Here is a 17,955-nt window from a genome sequence, read left to right as displayed (position 1 = left end):
GTATGTCTGCTTAGGCTACTGGAGAGGGGCTGCTTTCTTGGACTGGGACTTTTGTAGCCAGACTGTATGGCTGTACATAGCTGAGTGCCTTGAAATGGTTTGGTTTACAGTGTAACAATAGGCAGAGTCCTTCATGAGGGACTTACTGCCTATATAAATATATAAATATATATGAAAACAAAAGTGACTCAGACATGTAATCACTTTTTTTTTCTACAGTGCTTGTCATGAGATGGCAGCTAGTAAATTAGCCCCAGTCTGAGTTTTTTCCACTATTTTCACTCCTTGACAGTTTTCATAGAAGGAAGTGTATGGTATTACGGTTCCCTTGTGATTTGTGATTATGCTCATATTCATACTGGCAGTTTGTTTCCTTAATTCGTTTAATCAGTCATAGCAACAAAAAGTCAGGAGAGTGACTACCAGCCAATAAAGAAGAATGTGAAAAAGCTGGTCAAAGAATACAACCAAGCTCTCATAGAAGCTTTGCAGAACACCAAGAACTGAACCTAGGCATTTCCTTCCTGCCCGAATGGACCAACAATGAGAGATGTGCAAAGGCCTCATGGAAAGCTGGACTACTGAGATCATTCACTCACCACTAGGGTGACAGATATTCTTAAAATTATTTTACCAGGTTTTTAGAAGTTACAGGTTTTAATACTATCCCTCCTTTTGCAATGTTTAAAATTTTTAGAAATAAACATCTGAATTTTAGAAACAAAAAGGAAATACTGCCCAATGAGTTACTGAGGCCCGTTGCTGAATTGCATCTCAATGTGAAATTTTAGTCTGCTTTACACACTGAATTTCTAATTGCCCTGTAGTCCTACCCCTTCCGAACAGAACAGGAGGACTGCTTGACAGGTTGTCATATGCATTATCTTAAATTAAGTGTGTAATAAGCTAAATGGTAATACCAGCATACCATACCTATATAGATAGCAATTTATACCAAGTAAGGAAAGCATCTAAGGATGACAAGTGTCTTTTAAAGTCAAAGTGCTTCGTAGTGTAAAATCTTAAAATAAAAGCAAATGCCAGTAAATTGTCATTTCCTAATGGAGAATTAACTTCCTTATTTTTTAAGATGTAATTATAAAGAGCGAACTATGATAAAAAGCAGTGAAACATAACTAACACTGATTTTGTGTGGAGTATTTTACTGCTGTAGTATTCACCAGTAAAGGAAATAGCAGAGAAAATTATTTGTATATTTTCTGCAATGTTTTTTTTCCCTCCAGTTTCAACAAGCAGTGTCATATGGAACCTCTGACAAGAAGACAAGGAAGAGTTTCAACATAGAACAAAAAAATGTGCAGAAAATAACAATGTGCTTTATGATATAGAAATTTCAGAAAATGCTTAGATTAAAAAAAATTCCATTTATATATTTCTCTCACATTTTACAGGTAATGTATTTATAAACTGCTTATTGATAATTTCTTTCACCTGGTATATTGTAAGCTAGTCCTGATCAAATAGAAAAAGCACAGTTAACTATAGGTAGAAATCTTAGCTAAACAGTAAACTAGCCTTGTGGAAAGAAACTACTAAAAAGCAATGGGAACTGGTTTTATAATTGTTCTGCTCTCATAGAAAAGTTTTCCAGAAAAGAGGTAGACTATGCACCTCACTTTATAAAACTGGAGTAGAGAAACAATTAGAAAATATTCTGAGTCCATTGAAATAGTTCTGTATTTTTATCACTAAATTTCCTCAAATCTGTGATTGTGATTTTGAATATAAAGAAATCTGTAACCTAAAAATACTGAAGATTTGTGCAGAGAGCACTGTGTTTGCAAATTCAGCACAGTAAACGGTGTCACTTTATATATTTATAATATTTAGAGATAATGGAACAGGATTTCTATAAACTAAGGACTGTTATCTAGGGGAAATTCCCACTAAAGTCTCTTCCTTCCTGTCAGAGTTTCAGCTATTCCAGAGAAAGCCCATTATTTGCAGAGATAGTTGAAGTCTAATATTCTCACCAATCAAACCATCAGCCAGAGAGATCGCCTGCTGAATTCCACTTGTGCTAGAATAACATATTGTAGTGAACAATGGAAAAAAGCTGCAGACTGAATAAACAGACTGCTCTGACTTTGCTTTCTCTCAGGGCAGGGGAAGGTTTTATTCCTTGGTAGTGGTTCTGTAAGACAGCATGGTAAAGTTCACAGGTTTTTGTTCTGTTCCCCGGAGGTGCCTGTCATGAAACCCCTTTCTCTAGCGTGCTGTTCTTTTTCTTGTTCTACTGAAGGATCTTCAGATAACCTGTTTCTGTGTGAGAATCTTATCACTCATTCTTTCTCTTAACAATTCATCCTTATGGTCCTTGATAGCAGTCATAGTACCCATGGCTGAAAAGAACTGTATGGATTCTAAGTGATGAGCTATGCAGCAAGTGTTTCATCTTCCTCTGGAAGATGAGTAACTCACTCCCAGTAGTGAGCTGAGTAAACTGTACCCTTACCTAGTTCCTCAAGTATCAGTGAAAATCACCTTTTCTTTAACTCTTTATATCTTTTTTTTTTTTTAATATGGTTTAAGTACCAGACACACAATACTTTTTCACTGAAACTCCTGTGTATACATCAGGACACTAATTCAGTAACACAGGTCTCTCTCTACCCAGGCAGTCTTTTATCCATTTTCTGCTATGACTTCAGACTGAGAGGACATGAATTAACTGGCAGCATCTGCGAGGTGGAGATACTTAAAACCTCTTCTGCTCACCTCTCTTACCAGGGCTGAGTAAGGATCACCTCCCTCAGCCTGCCTGGCAATGCTCTTCCTAACATGTGCTGAATACTGCTGGCCTGTTTTGCTGTGCATTGTTGGCTCTTGGTCAGCTTGGTGTACACCAGGAAGGGCCCCAAGGACCTTCTCAGTAAAGCAGGTTTCCAGCCACTCAGCCCTCAGTGTGCGTGGGTGCCTGGATTGTTCCTCCACAGGGGCAGGACTTTACATGTGTCGGAACTTCATGACATTCTTGGCTGCCCACTTCACCTGTTTAGGTCCCTCTGGACAGCACACCATATGGTGTATCAACCACTCCTCCCAGCTTTGTGTCATCTGCATGCTTCCTGAGGGTGAACTCTGACCCATCGTCCAGGTCATCAGTGAAAAGGTTAAACAGTATTGCCCCCATATCCATGGCTGTGGTATTCCACTACTGTCTGGCCTCCAGCTGGACTTCAGGCCACTGACCACACAGTGAACCCCGAGCCTGCTTATTTAACCATACTTTGTCAGCGTTATCTATGAGGATTTAATGGAAAATTCTGGCAAACACCTTGCTTATGTTGAGGTAAACAACATCCTAACCTCTCTCCTTGCTCAGTGAGTTAGTTGCCTCATTTTGGATGGCTATCAGGTTGGTTAAGCATAATTTCTTCTTCATAAATCTGTGCTCTCTACTCATGATCACCTTCCCATCCTTAATGTGTCTGGAAATCGTATACAGCCTTAGTTGCTCCACAGCTTTCTCAGGGATTGAGATGAGGCTGACCAGTCTGTCATTCCCTGGATCACTCTTCTTGCTCTCCTGAAGGTAGGAGTGACATACTCTGTCTTTTAGTATTCAGAAGCCTCTCTCTTACCACCATAAAAAAAAAAAGGTACTCAGGAATGACCTTGCAATGCCATAAGTCAGCTACCTCTGTACACATGTGGGTGCATTTCAACAAGTTCCATGGAGTTATGTTTTCCAGTTTGTTAAAAGTTCCCTAACCTAGTCCCCCTTCAGTAAGATGCCACTGAGGCATTAGGATACCATGTTTGACAATTATTGTCACTCCACATCCCACTTCAATGGCACACCGTACGTCAAGAAGCATTTCAATTTCAAAGCCTTCAATCAAAGGGTGTGTTGCTGCCATGTTGTTTATCCTTTGCTTGAGGACAAGCACAGGAACGACTGCTGTGTTCCCAGTTCATGATGGCATGACAGTGCACCAACCTTGTTCCCATATATTAAGGGATGTCATCATATCTCCAGGCAAACTCTTATTTTTGCTGCAAGCAAAGGTTAATCCTCTTGTTGGTCTTCCTGCTTCATCTTGCCTTCACTACTTTTAACGGTGATTAAAAAATCTTGTCTGTCTTTCAAAATAAGTTTGGTTTTTTAAATTTCTGTTAGTGAGCTTAGAAGTCAACAATGCAGTATTCCTTTGAGCACTTCTAGACAGGTGGAACACTGAGAGTTCTTTCCTCCTGACAACTTTAGTTAATGGCTCTTAGTGTTAGTATGTGCTGTTTCATAATTGTAGGGACATGTTTCCAAGGTGAAGTGGTTGTAAGTTCTTTCAGTACACTTCCAGTTTCCTGCTGCTGGTATAAAACAAAACTACGAGGCATAATGCAGGCCTTAAGACGAGGTGCTAGCCATTAGAATGTATTAGTTTGAGGAGAAAGAGATTAAAAGATTACTTTGTAACTGTTCTTAAGGACCTGCTTTGAGTGAACTCCTTGGAAACATAGATCATGGTGTTAAATCATCTGGGTGTGGTGGATGTAGCAATCAGAGTGAAAACCCTTCAGATTCTGAAAGTGGTCGTAAAATTGGAGCTCGCTTGAACAGCTACACAGTGTGAATAGCAGCTGAACACCAAATGATACATGTCTTGTATGTGCAGAGCAAGGCCTTGAAATGCAGGTCAATCACTCAGAAGGGAACTGGATTAGTCCCAAACAAAATAGTTGTCATCTTTTTGAGTAAAGAGGAAGCCTTTAAGCGTTCACAGCTACAGAAATGATCTGAATTCAAATCCCAGCTTTGATTAATCATTTGTTGGGATTGACAAAATCTTGGACCAGAGGAAGAAATGTTCTTGCCGTGACTTGAGCCCAACACTTACAGGTTCTCCTTTCAGGAAGGAGGACTAACTGGACAATATGCCAAATGTGTGAAATGGGAGGAAATGTTCCACATTAAATAAAAAAAGAGAGAGAAAAAAAGAGCCAGAAACATTAAATTATCCACTCTTGTTTCCTCTTGTAGAGTGAATTCCTTGAAAGCTACATTCATTTAAAGGGACTGAGCTTGATTCACTGAGCGCTGGTATCTTTGTATCAGCCCCAAGATTTCTGCTGTGCAGCAAGGATAAATAAGGTGCAAGACCTGTCTCCAACATAAAACTCAAGTTTGCCCACAAATACTTGTGATGTAAGGGGGACTCAGCACCTCTTAAAATTAGGAAGAAAAATAAAATAGTGACTATAGTAGAAATTATCAGTTGCATCAGTGACTTTAACAATTATGCATGAGAGACAAAATTCTAAATAAAGCGTTCATATTTCCAAGACTTCTGTAAGACTTCCAGTCCCAAATTTGGAAGAAGAGGCAGGTGGACAGGAAATTTATCATAAGTTGTGCTTGTTTAAAATCACCATTAAAAAGCACCATTAAATCATACTAACAGTGTGATAATAAGTCAGTGGAAGATAGTAGGTCCTGCAAACAGGATATTAAGAATGAATTTTTGTAACCCTAATGGCTGAGAACACTACCCCTGAGATCTAGTCAGCATGACCCATTTCCTGGTCCTTGGAAACAGTAGTCAGATCTTCAAAGATCATATGCATTACAAGGCTTACGAAATTAATCTTTATTTCTCCAGATGGCAAAAACATGAAATTTGCCTTGTTCATGCCCTACTATTATTGCTGTGCATCATTTGGGGAGATTTAATATCAATATCTTAAAGATATTTGGATATACAATTGTTGCCATTAAACATAAACACACAGACTCATTTGTCCTTCAAAATTTATTGTAAAAAATTACAATGAAAGTAGTACAACAGAGAAGCATTTTTTTTGTCCTTCTGCTGACAATGGGCAGGCTAGTCTAAAATATACATGAAGCATTTTTCAAAAGAATACGAGTGACTTGCAAAGCAGAAGTTTTCAGAGCATAGATGTTAGACAAATGGCCTAATGTTCTTCACAATGACTTTACTCATACAGAAACTCTAAAATACTCTTGTGTTTTTTCATCAGCTGAGCTTTCCCTTTGAAAGAAACCTGAGATCCCCATCAGGTCCTGTGTTTAATTCCATTCAGTAAATTCCCTTTCATTTCAGTATCAAGGAAGACAGGAAAGCAACAGCTCCCTTTGGCTAAGGCTGTTCTGTAGACTGCCTGGTACTCAGCCATTTTCCAGGCTATGTTCTCCAAGAGAAACTCTTTTTTAGAAAAGAAAACAAAAATGCTGAGCAAAAAAAGTGGATCATATGTTTGCAACCCTGAATTGCCTTCTGAGTATGTATATCCAGGGGAAGCAGTGCAGCAAAAAACTGTTACCTTTTCTACCTCACCTTAAGGTTTCTCAGAACCACCCATTTCGATAGTACCATTCCTCCATACTGTCCTATCCACGTTTGCATGACATGTACCCCAGAAACCTTTACCTCCCTCAATTCACCACTGCCACTGAAGTAGTAGGGGCAGTGCTCATCCTGAGTTCTTAGACCAGCAGCTGCACATGTCCTCTCCCTGGCCACCTGTCTGCTACCTCTCACTTCCATGTGGTCCCAGATAGATGGCTTAAGGGCTACAGCTGGCCACAATGGCATAGGCCATGTTGCAGAGGAGAACAGGATCTGTTTGAGAAAAGAAGCTTAAACCCCATCATTTGTGAGCCTTTGTTTCACATTAGCTGACTGTGGTGAGTAATAATTCCTAAAGTTCCTTTACTGCCTCCTAATAAGACGTATCAACATCATGTCAAGGCCAAAGTAATGGCTTGGTTCCAAAAAATATAATGTGACCAGACACTGCAAGAGGATATGTGATTTCTGCTAACACATCTACCTGACTAAAGAAGTGCAGTGGCATTGTCTCTTTTTCCTCTTCACATATTTCCATGTGGTGCAGCATGTATGAATGGGTTGTCCTTGAGACAAGTGTGCTGCTTATCTAAAGAGGAAAGCCTGGTGTCAGGAGTTCAGGGCACTTGACGTATCATAAAATTAGCCTTCAGCAAAGACAGTTATGAAAAGCCATGTTTAATGCTAGGGTTATATTTACATGTTGGAAGACAATTTGTTTCCCTGCTGCAAGTAATTTAAACTTATGCATGCCATTATGTTGGGGGTTAAGATGTGAATATGTTTGAATCAGCAGTTAACCACCAACAAAACTGATGTTTCTGAGGGGAACTCTTTCGAAATTGCCTTTTGGAGTCTTTCCAAGTATCTTTAGAAAAGACAAGAGTGTGGTTTATGGGGCCAAAATACAGCTACATACCTACCTGAAGATGTGGCAAGGATGCTCATTGGACACCCTGATAGTCAACAGCCCCATATGCAATAAAAGTTAGAGTAACTCTGTACCATATTTTACTCCTTGTCCCATCCTTACTTTTAGCCCAGTTTATTTGACTGGCCATCAGGTTTTGCCAAAGGCTATTCGGAATTCTTCATGTCATTAATAGTGAATGCAGGCTGAGACTCAGTATCCCAATTAGCTAAGGACTATCTGTTTGTTGGTGGGGACAGGCAATTCTACTGCACTTTTGTGTTGCTCACTAATCAGAAGGTGATCAGATAATACAGTTTTTACTTCAAGGGACACAAAATTAATATGACCTACCTTAAAAAATACTTACCTTCTAGGCACATGAAATATAAGGACGAAAATATGAAAGGTAGACCTAGCAGACACTTAATGTTGAGTGAGAATAAGATAGAATATTGAAATCCTTTAAAGTCTGCAGTAGAAAAAGCTTATCATGTGATTAATTTGGACTTTAGTGGGAGCACTAATTAAGTGGTGGCACTTAAAAGCTTTCCAAATAGAAACAGACCTGCGTTTAACACATACTACATATAAAGGAGTACTTTAGTGTTTGCTGAATTGTAGATGCTATTCTTCATTTCTTCGAAAATTAAATTTTGTAATGAAACAGAAATGAACTACACAATCCTGCTGATGCTGGTACCCTAAACAAATTCTGGCTTGGGTTGGTATGTATCTCCTCTCTTCTGGCTTCAGCAGGCCTTTGCAACCTTGTATTTGTGGAATGCTTCATGTGCAGGCTGTCCACTCTGAGATAAATAACTACCTTGTCATCATGGCAGCTGAAATGATCAGTAGGCACAAGTTGGTTCTTCAAAAAAGAATGAACAGCTCACCTGGCCCATTATTCATACTGCAAAATCAGTATCAGAAGCATTACTTTCTATTTAGGTATATTTCAAATGGAGACATGATGCATTTCTCTTTAGTGACCTCTTTACAGCAGGAAAGTGAGATTTAAGTGGAAACTTTAAAAAACCCCTCTAAGATTAGAGCAGCAATCTGGAGAACCACAGCCTTGACCGCAGTTGTTTAAGCCTGTCCCCTCTCCTTCCTTCCTGCTCCCCATCCCTCAACAAATCAAAAATAATTGAGGATTGGCCGACTTATAAACAGGTTAAATGAATAACAAAACAGTTATCCACTAGATGGGAAATATGACAATATTTAGTATCTGCTAATATAGTAAGTGTTCTGATATTGGAGGGATCTCTACTTGCAGACTTATAAAAGCTAAGGTGCAATTGGAGAGGGGTGATCACTACTGCTTCACATCTAAGAGTAAAAGAAGAGTAGATGTTCTCCAAAATCTAAAATGGACAAAATATATGTGTTTATTTTAGTCTGAAACCAAACCACGTAAATATCTTATATTCTGCCTCCTTTAAGCATCAAAAAGGAATTTTAGTAGTGTTTGTACCTCATACTGTGTTTTTGCACCCACAGGGTATTTTCCGTATAAATTTCTACTTGGTTTGGCTTTTGGTTATATGGAGGGAAAGGCGGGACACACGTAAGGAACTCTGGGCTGCTGCCTTCCCATTTGCTGTGGTTGTAACCCTTCTCTCCACGTGGCAATAGATCTTGGGTGTGAAGGACTTCCTCTGTGAAATCTACACTACAATCAAAGGCTAAAAGGAGATTAAATCAAAGTAGGATAAACCCATACCCCATTTCCAAAATTGTGCTGAAAATTCCTTTTTCTGTATTTCCATAAAAGTAATTCTGGCTGTTGGCATCTTGGCAGAACTACAGAACTTTCAAATGCTATATTGCCATGGATCATGTTTTGTCAAGTGCTCTTTAATTTCAATTCTGTTTATATATACGAGTGCTGTCTTTAAATTTATTTCATTCATTTTTTTTCTGCTTTTCTTTGTATTTTTTCTTTGTGTTTTGTTTTAGCTTCCGAGTTTTAAGACCTCCCTGAGTGATGCAGGCGTTTTAATCCCACTGAAGTCATAATAACTCTGTATGAGATTTATTATTGCAACAAGTTTTCAGTCTGTTTCCAATTGTCAAATGTAAAGAAAAATAGTTAACAGTAAAACACATGAACTAAGGGAATAGTTTGCTGGATTGTGGATGGCTTTGGTCTATACTGGATTCAGCTGGCTGCTTTGTTACTGTTTACTTCTTATTTTCGTTATTGTGTGCAGAAATGCATTGCAGCCAGCAGCTTATGTGTGGATTAAATAAATAAGGGAATACACTATAGCACCCTGAGAATTTAGCAGACCTGGACTTTAAGAATGAGATAATAGCACTTTCCACCTACTCTGCCTAGGTGGAGGATGTTTTACTTCCACTCTCACACCTACTGGAGGATGCCATCATTGTTCTTATTCTGCTGACTGTGAACAACAGCAGTCCCCTGCTTCTCCAGCAGCTCCAGATAATTGTTTTGATGTATTGCTGGATGGATGGGATTTGCACTCCCCTGCAGTCCTGCTGATACAAAAATGCCTTTAAGATCCTGCCTTTCCCATCCTAATCTACAAAGGAAACAGGAAAAAGGAACTTAAACTCCCTGTACTCAGACAGCAATGAGACTGTTCCAGCCTGCGCAGTGCTCTGATTTCTTGCCTGTGACTTGTAAACAGCGTACCATGCAGGACAAGAGTAACTGCTAAAGGTCTGCCCCGAGGAAAGGATACTCCATGAACAGCTGTAAGAACTGGATGGATATACTTTGGAAAGCATGGACCCTCTAGCACACCTAGTTCTCTATGGATTCAGCCTGTTGATTTCAGGTAAACTTTGGCTCTAATAGCTGTAGTGGACCTGTCATGCCTTTCTTTGTTTTTCACACAGTATGCACCTAGCCTTTGACTTGTCTACCCTTCACTCCAGCGCTTACCTTTACTGATTTAAGTACTCGTGTTTGTTTCAGTGAGTCCACTTCTCTGTGCAGAGCTCTTACAGCAAGTGAGGGCAGGACTGGGGCCAAGCAACTGGGGATGATTTAGCTACATGTAGGATTCACTGCTGCAGCTTTTAACTGTTGAAGTTGTTTGTTGATACATTTGTTGCAGCAGGGTTTCTTTTCTATCGAATGTACTAATTTTTTTAGACAGCTGATAACATTGAAACCGTTGGTGTCTTTCCCTAAGGAATCTGCTCTAAATACAGATTAATGTCGACTTCTGTGACTGACTTTAAGAACTAGCCGTACGCTGGATATGTGTAGCTATTCCAGTATCTGATTTTAGACAAGATTCCACAAGTGGCATTTAGATGAGAGTCAGTGGAAAAAAGAGGGAAAAAAATACAAGATCAATTAAAACCACTTAAAACACAGTTATATAGTATTATCAGCAAATGTCATTAGTTCAGCAAATCAGAAGTTATCATAAGAGATATCTGTAGAAAGGTATACACAAATATTATACTAATTCAAATTTAGTTTACAGTAATTTCAGCATTAATGTTGATAATGTTGATTCAGAGATACATTGCTGAACCTATCACATGCAGAGCCCTGAGGGCTGTTCTCCTGCCATCAGATTCAAAGTTACTCCACATTTGAGTAAAGACCACTTTTACAATCCTCATTTTGATTTTCTAGTCAGTTTCTTCTGTAAAAATTTGTAAAAGAAAAATACAAGTCACATGACAACCTTAGACTCTTAACTCACCCTTAACCATTGCAATGAGATGTATATATACAGGTTGTTCAAGTCCACCTCACAGTAAAAATGTAATGTGCTGTAGAACTGCAAATTGTCTTGCAGTGAAAACCAGAAAGTAGCACGAAAAGGCAGAAGTCCTTATTTCCCTGCAACTTTCTTCACAATTGCTCTGTACAGATCTTCTTGATTAGCAGCATGCCAACAGCTGTTAACAATAAAATTACGAGTTTGAGATGTTACTTTTGGCATCTATAAAAGGCTAGAGGTTAATGCAGGCAAAAAAAAAAAGTTTTTAATCTGTTGAAATCATGTTTGGAAATATTCTTATCTAGCAATTGCTGTAATAGGCTACATGTTGTTATTACCAATTCCTCTTCTGTGGCTTCAGTTTCTTGATTGTTTAGCTGCACATGCATTCAACCTGTTTAGCCCTCAGATCACTTCCAGCATTACACTTTTTGGAAATATCTGGTGCTGTACGCACTATGGATGGAGAAGAAAAGAAGTCCAGTTATTCCACCTTTTTTCCTTGTCCCTCCTATTTCTCTGCATGGTGTCATATACCTATTTGACATAGACAGCAACAACGTTCATTAAGTCACAAGCAGAGGAGAAACAAAAGTCATTTTCAGAGATTAGCTATAAAAATGTGGAGAGCACAGACAGCCCAGCACCAATGAGCTTCCAGTCACTGCATTTTCCACAGGGGCTGACCAGCGAGGTGTGTGCTGTAGTCACACCCATCTCAATAGATCTGTCAGCTTTCCCGCTTTTGTTTGAGAATGATATCATGTTTCCTGGGGCGAGCAGTGGAAGACAATGCGAGCCTGCTTTCCTCTAGATACTGCAGGCGGAGTTCAGGAAAGCAGGAATGACATTCCCTGAGCAGGGGAGAGTCTACACTCCGTACAGACACTGAACTGGCTTAACCTTGTCCCCGATGATTGTGGTCTTCTCTGGGTGTGTTGCTGGGTAGGCACAAAATCCACTCCACCCTTTTTCTAGGTGAAAAGCACTGACTTGGCTCCCATTAGGAGAAATGGCCTTTGATTTAATGTCTTTTTATTTTTAATAGCAGTACTCCATTAGCAGCTAGAACTAATGATCCAGAGTGGAAGATGGCATTCGAAGTATACACAAATGCTCACTTTTGCACTCTCTACATTCCACGGCAAATGTTCAATGAAACTGATAAGGAGTTGAATTTAATACTGCTGGGATTCTTCAAACTGTACTGAGTATCACCACATGTTTTTTCTTTTGGTTGTTTATGTTCCTGACATTTTGGAGTAGCAAAATTATGCTGACATATATCCTGAAGTATGGATTCCAATGCTCAGCTTGTGGCTAGGTTCAGTTGGTTAAGTTCTGACCAAAGAAGAGCTGCAGATTTACTTATTCCCCTAAAGGCAAGGAATGAGTGTCACAACTTGCCTTTTTCCTCAGAAGTGCTTCAGACATCCTCAGGTGTCCTCAAATGGTCTAGAAATCTGCTTGCAGTTTCTCACAGTGAGCTAACTCTCAGAAATGTTCAAGTGTGAGCCTTATTTTAGCAAGATGACCACCATCAGTAAAGGACTGGTGAAAACCAGCAACAATTACAATTAGCTTCAAGAACATTTGACTATTTCTATCAGGAAACAAATATATTGTCAAATGTCTCCATTCTCCAAGACAGAATCTTCTGTGCTACAGTTTTGCTCTGCCAATAATCTTAGATCCAGTGGCTTTCTAAAGATACTAGATTTTTTTTTTCTCACTTAGCTATTGGACCCATATATGGTAAAAGACTCAAAATATTATAATAGCCTTTTTAGAAAAGGATAACAGTGGAGCAAACCAGTGCAGTAGCATTCAATAGCTCTCTATCATCTATGTTGATGGCTGCATTTTCTTTGGGATCAGTAGGGGTTATGAAAAAAAATCTAAATTATCATTATTATGTGACTCATTTTCATATTTACAAAGTTGAACAGCTTTTAACATACATTACCAGAGACACAAGCACCTTTATAATGCTATAAGCTTTTCAAAATGACAAGTCAAAAGTTTTAGTTGGATTGGAAAGTTCTAACAATTCTGTTTCAATACTTGTATTTCTCTTTTGAAGCTTAACTTAATCAAAAGAAAACCTGTATTAACCAGTGGCTAATCCATGCCTGTGACAGTGAGCAGGAATGTCATTCTTCCCATAATTGAAGGGACTAGGCCTCTGTGAGCATCTTCAAATAGGCTGTTGTCAGATCAAGTGGCACCTGAACTTCAGTGTCGTATGACTGGGTGCTGGAGTTTGAACCTCCCACAAAGAAATGGAGGAATACCACTTCTGACCTTTGAATGTCGGGAATTTCATAACTATAACTGTGAGGTTTTAATATCAGGTATTTTTTACATGACCAGACATTACATTGATCCACAACCTTTCTGACACCTAAATTATCAAACTACTAATGTGAATTAGAGGAATTTTAAACCAAATTCACTTTTTGTTCCTGAAGTGTATTTGATTTGTGAGACCCTGAAATTGCATCCGTCTGCCATATACTGTGCCTGGTTCACACCTACTGAGATGCAGAGTAGCTCTCAGGAAGCCTGTGTTCCCAAAGGTCATTTCAACAGCTGGGAATAGTTGAGAGTGGAAAGGCATTACATCAGGCCCAAAGGAATCAAATCTGAAAGGGTGAAATGAAACCACACTACATTTTTAAGTGTCAACATATGCTATTGTTTTAGATACAATTTTCATATATAGATACATGAATATACATGTATGATATGGTTTTCATACTTAATCATAATTAAGATGGATAGATTACTTTTTTGCTGAATTTTCATTTAAGGGAAAACTGAAGTTGTAATATTTTGCACAGATTGTCTGATACCCACAAGATTTTTATCAGGAAAGCTTCAGTGAACAAGAGGGAGAATAGAAGTCATAGGCATTGATTGTCACTGAGCAGATGGCCCTAGGGCAGGGGTCCTTCATGTGCTCATGATGAGAATTACCTGGGCTGGAAACCTGCTCTGTATCAGTCACATACATTTGAGTGTGCTTGGCCTAGACCCATCTCTTAAACAAAAAACCGTGTCCAGCTCTCTTGGAAGACCAAGGAGTCATTGTGGTATGAAGGGTGTTGGGTAGGCACAGGAGCAATGAACCAAAAATGGATGCACCTACTACTTGTGTGAAACAGATTTAGTTCCATGGGCAGGTCCCTCTGTAATATAAGATCTATCTGGGGCTGGAGAGATGAAAATCTTAGAGAATCTGCAATGAAGAACTGCCTTCTAAAGACAGTGTCTGTCCTGTGCTGGTAAATCATATTTAGGATGCTGTTCCACTGTGGTTTCAGTGGAGGCACACAGCAAAGAACAACCCATGTCTAAAATAGAGGCTTTCCTATAAGGAGCTTAAAATGCTGATTGTTTATATTACAGATTTGATAGCTGTTCTCCAACTGTTAAACAAGGGTCATATCTTAAAGAAGTTAAAAAGCTATCAAAATACATTTTGCAATTCATCACTTGGAACTATTAACCCCTTTAGGGTGTAAAGATATTAGGCATTTACTAAGTCCTGAAAGGATTTTTGAAAGATACATTAACAAATTACATTTCTCTGTTCAGAAATGTAAGCTTTTTACTTCAAGGCTGGTAGGTTTTTTTGCCTGCTATTTATTTTTTGCACTGTCAGCCTGACTAATGAAGTGGCTTAGTTAATTTCTCCTTTGGAGTATAACAAGCTTTCCTTGACAATGCAGTTCCAACTGCACTTCTGATTGTGCTGATGATTTTCCCTTGTGTTGTTTCCTGGCTGTTCATCACAGACAAGACACCGGTCAGGGGCCTTGGCCTCCGTAGTCACAAAGTGTGCTTAGCACCAGAAACACCTCCCAGCTACTTTAGTCAGAAAAATCAGTAAGTGGCAAAGTGAGGGTGCACTTCTGTACAGGCAAGAGTATTAGAATGTGTTCTCCCAGCAGTCAGTGATCACAGACAGCCAACCTTATGCTATTGTATGCACTGACTAATTAATCACCTGTGTTATTTTACCTGCTTTGGCTTAGCACTTGCCCACATACGACAGGCAGTACACATTTGCGGTACAAATAGGAGCTTCATAATGCAACTGGACAAGGGCCAGCCTTGTTACAGACATATTTATTTTGGTGTGCAAATACACTATTGATGGTATGCTATGATGATATTTTGCTGGCTGCAAATCCAACCACATGCATCTGAATTACAAGCCTGTCCTACTTGAGCTTTCCCACATTTCTCACCTTTTTCCAGCATTTTCAGCATTACCTGGCATGCTGTCATCTGGTTATTCAAGTCGCCATTGCTGCTGATATGTTGTTTTTCACTTCACTCACTTGTGGTCAACCAGGCATAAGGAGAAATCATGACAAACCATGTTTTGGTTTCTTTCTCATGTTTTGGTTACTCACACACACACACAAACACATATTTAGTCATGGGCTCCCTACCCCCGGAAACCTCCAACTAAGCTGCAGCAGTGTTTCTCTTCTAGATTTTTCATCTTACAAGATGGTTTTGGTAGGTTGTGAAACAACTGACATGCAGAGAAAAAAAGAAGGCAGTGACATTTCCTTCAGCTGCACCAGAAGTAACCAAAGGCAGATGAGCAGATACCAAGATAGGCAGCCCTCTTACCTTTGACAAACTATTTCATTTTTCATACATGTGCTCTGGTCTTCCTGCTACTGCTAAATAGCATAGTGATACCCTGTCACTAATTTTTCATCTCTTATTAGTTTCACGATACTTTCCCCCCACAAATAGTGCCCTATTTCTAAGGGCAAGTGGTCTTGGTATTTGAACTGTGAAGCATCTCACAGCTGCACAGTAGCATCATGCAAGATACAACAAGAAGATTCTTTAAATGAACAACAAAAATGGTTTTATTGGGAAACCTGTCTGTTAGCTCATTTATCAGATGTTTTCCCAGAGCATTTCTGTCTTTTTTTTCTTCCCTGCTGTTCCCATTGTATGGCAGAGAATCTTAATCTCTTTGGACAACAATAACTTCAGCCTTGTTTTCCTGTGCAGGATTGAGCTGTCAGAGGAGAATCTGACTCACTGGGAGAAATTACCTGAGCCACTGCTATCTTTGCATTCCAGATGAAATTTCTAGGACACTTAAAGACCACTGAGCCCATAAAATGAATCCATGGTTTCAAAGCCTCCCAAATTACTTACTTCTTTAGAGAATGAACCAAAAATAATGTAAGAGAAGTGTTGAGAGCCCAGAAAAAAAAAAACCAAAATTGCCAGCTTCTGGTTTGGCATATGTTCCACTCTCCCTGTGAAAAATATGCCTAAACAGTTAGTGTTTTGGGTTAGTTTCTGACTGGCTTTAATATTAAGTAAGGAGTACTTTATTTTTTCTTTTTGGGAGTGGAGACATGTGCATTTGGTCTCTATTTTATTTATTCATTCACATTTAACTTGCATTATTTCCAGCCTGGTTATGTTCCACATTGGCTAATTAATTAATTTTTTAAAAAATCACATAGTTTATTCAGTACTTCCCCAAGAATTAATCAAATGCCATACTTCCTCATCAAAATTGCTTGTATGATTGCCATTTGTATTCCTAAATAGATTTAATTTAATTCTTTTAATCTGGTATGTTGTTTTGTACCAAAAAGTAAAACTGGAGAGAGTACAGCTGAAGTTATAACTACAAAACAGACACAATGAGAAATACTGAGGTTTAGGCTATTTAGCAAGTTGGGTTTGTTCTAAGTCAAAACCTTATTATTTCAAGCAGAGGGAGTGTTCACTGTTGTATTTTAAGAAACTTGCAGGAAGAAGGGTTGATGATTTGGAACATACGCTTTCACCAGTCTCTAAATGATTTTCAAATGCTGCAGTGAGTGTTATACGCAACTGACTGTTTCACTTTCAGCATAACACCAAAACTAAGCACAGATTCTACTTTTTCCCTGCTAATACACTATCTATATGTTTTACATTCCTATTCCCAGACTCTTAACAGCCGGAATAATTTATGCTCCAAGCGATAATGTAAGAGAAAGAAAGAACTACATAGGTATTACATATTTCATCTATTCTCTGCTTCACTTAGTGAAAAATGGAGTGGAATTTACTGGAATTTTCTGCCCTTTCATCTTCTCTCAAATAATTAGTACTGTAAAAGTATTAATCTTTCCGCTTACCTCTTACAACAGATCTTCTCCTTCTTCTGTTACACTCCAAATGCCAAGAGGACTTCCTGCTTACAGTTTCTTCAAGCAATCAATAATTGCTCTACAAATACAAGGAAATAAATACATCTTTAGGTGTGTCATGTCTAAACAATTTCTTTGCTTCCACTACCAATCAGTATTAACACCTATACGTTTTGCTCAGAACTCTGAATTCTCAATACCCCTTGCAAATATGACCTGCATCCATATTATATGTGCTTTGAAGGACAGTGAGGTGTGGTTATCCTGTGATGGAGCTGACAAGTCTGGCTGCCTGTTATGGAAGAGGAGCATAAGGCATTCCAGTGTTGAACATTTTTTCCAAATAACAGGCAACTTTGCAAAGGTCCTACATTAGGTAGAAAATGCCTAGAATTTTCCCATGTTTTCCTTGAGACAAGACAAGGGTTAACAGTGGAAATACGGAAGTATATGGGCAGGGACTGTCAGAGGAAAGGACAAATCAACACTTTTCTCCTAAGAGTTACTGTATCTATGGCATTAAACGATCTCAGCTCAAGATTGCCACAGTCACTCATGAACTCTAGTGTCTAGCACCAATAATGGTCTAGAGGAGTGATATTTTAACCTTTGTCAGAGACTTGCTTGCTCTTTGAGTAGAACTATGGCTGGGATGTGTTCCATGGAATTTCTGAGAACTGTTTCTTTCAGCTGATCCTAGCCAAGTTTTGCTGGTGCAATGCAGGACAGAAAACATGATGACTCTGTGCATGTGTGAATGGCATTTTGGTAGGGAATGAGAACACACAGGGACTACAGAC

The 17,955-nt window shown here is 39.0% G+C and overlaps 2 protein-coding genes across 5 annotated transcripts in view; both read left to right on the top strand.

Annotated features, from left to right (window-relative positions):
• Positions 1-1,208, top strand: part of IFT74 (intraflagellar transport 74) — a 36,881-nt gene extending 35,673 nt beyond the window's left edge. For all 3 annotated transcript variants that reach the window (XM_032097419.1, XM_032097417.1, XM_032097418.1), the window contains one exon: positions 392-1,208. In XM_032097419.1, the coding sequence (XP_031953310.1) occupies positions 392-507 (116 nt within the window). In that variant the 3' untranslated portion in view covers positions 508-1,208. The remainder of the gene's footprint in view (positions 1-391) is intronic.
• A 4,078-nt stretch (positions 1,209-5,286) lies between these two features.
• Positions 5,287-17,955, top strand: part of TEK (TEK receptor tyrosine kinase) — a 50,929-nt gene continuing 38,260 nt past the window's right edge. For both annotated transcript variants that reach the window (XM_032097415.1, XM_032097413.1), the window contains exon 1: positions 5,287-10,058. In XM_032097415.1, the coding sequence (XP_031953306.1) occupies positions 10,007-10,058 (52 nt within the window). In that variant the 5' untranslated portion in view covers positions 5,287-10,006. The remainder of the gene's footprint in view (positions 10,059-17,955) is intronic.

The sequence above is a fragment of the Corvus moneduloides genome, chromosome Z, assembly GCF_009650955.1.
Source record: "Corvus moneduloides isolate bCorMon1 chromosome Z, bCorMon1.pri, whole genome shotgun sequence".
NCBI lineage: Eukaryota > Metazoa > Chordata > Aves > Passeriformes > Corvidae > Corvus > Corvus moneduloides.
The sequence above is the reverse complement of the archived record's forward strand: the minus strand, read 5'-3'. Positions and strand labels throughout refer to the sequence as shown.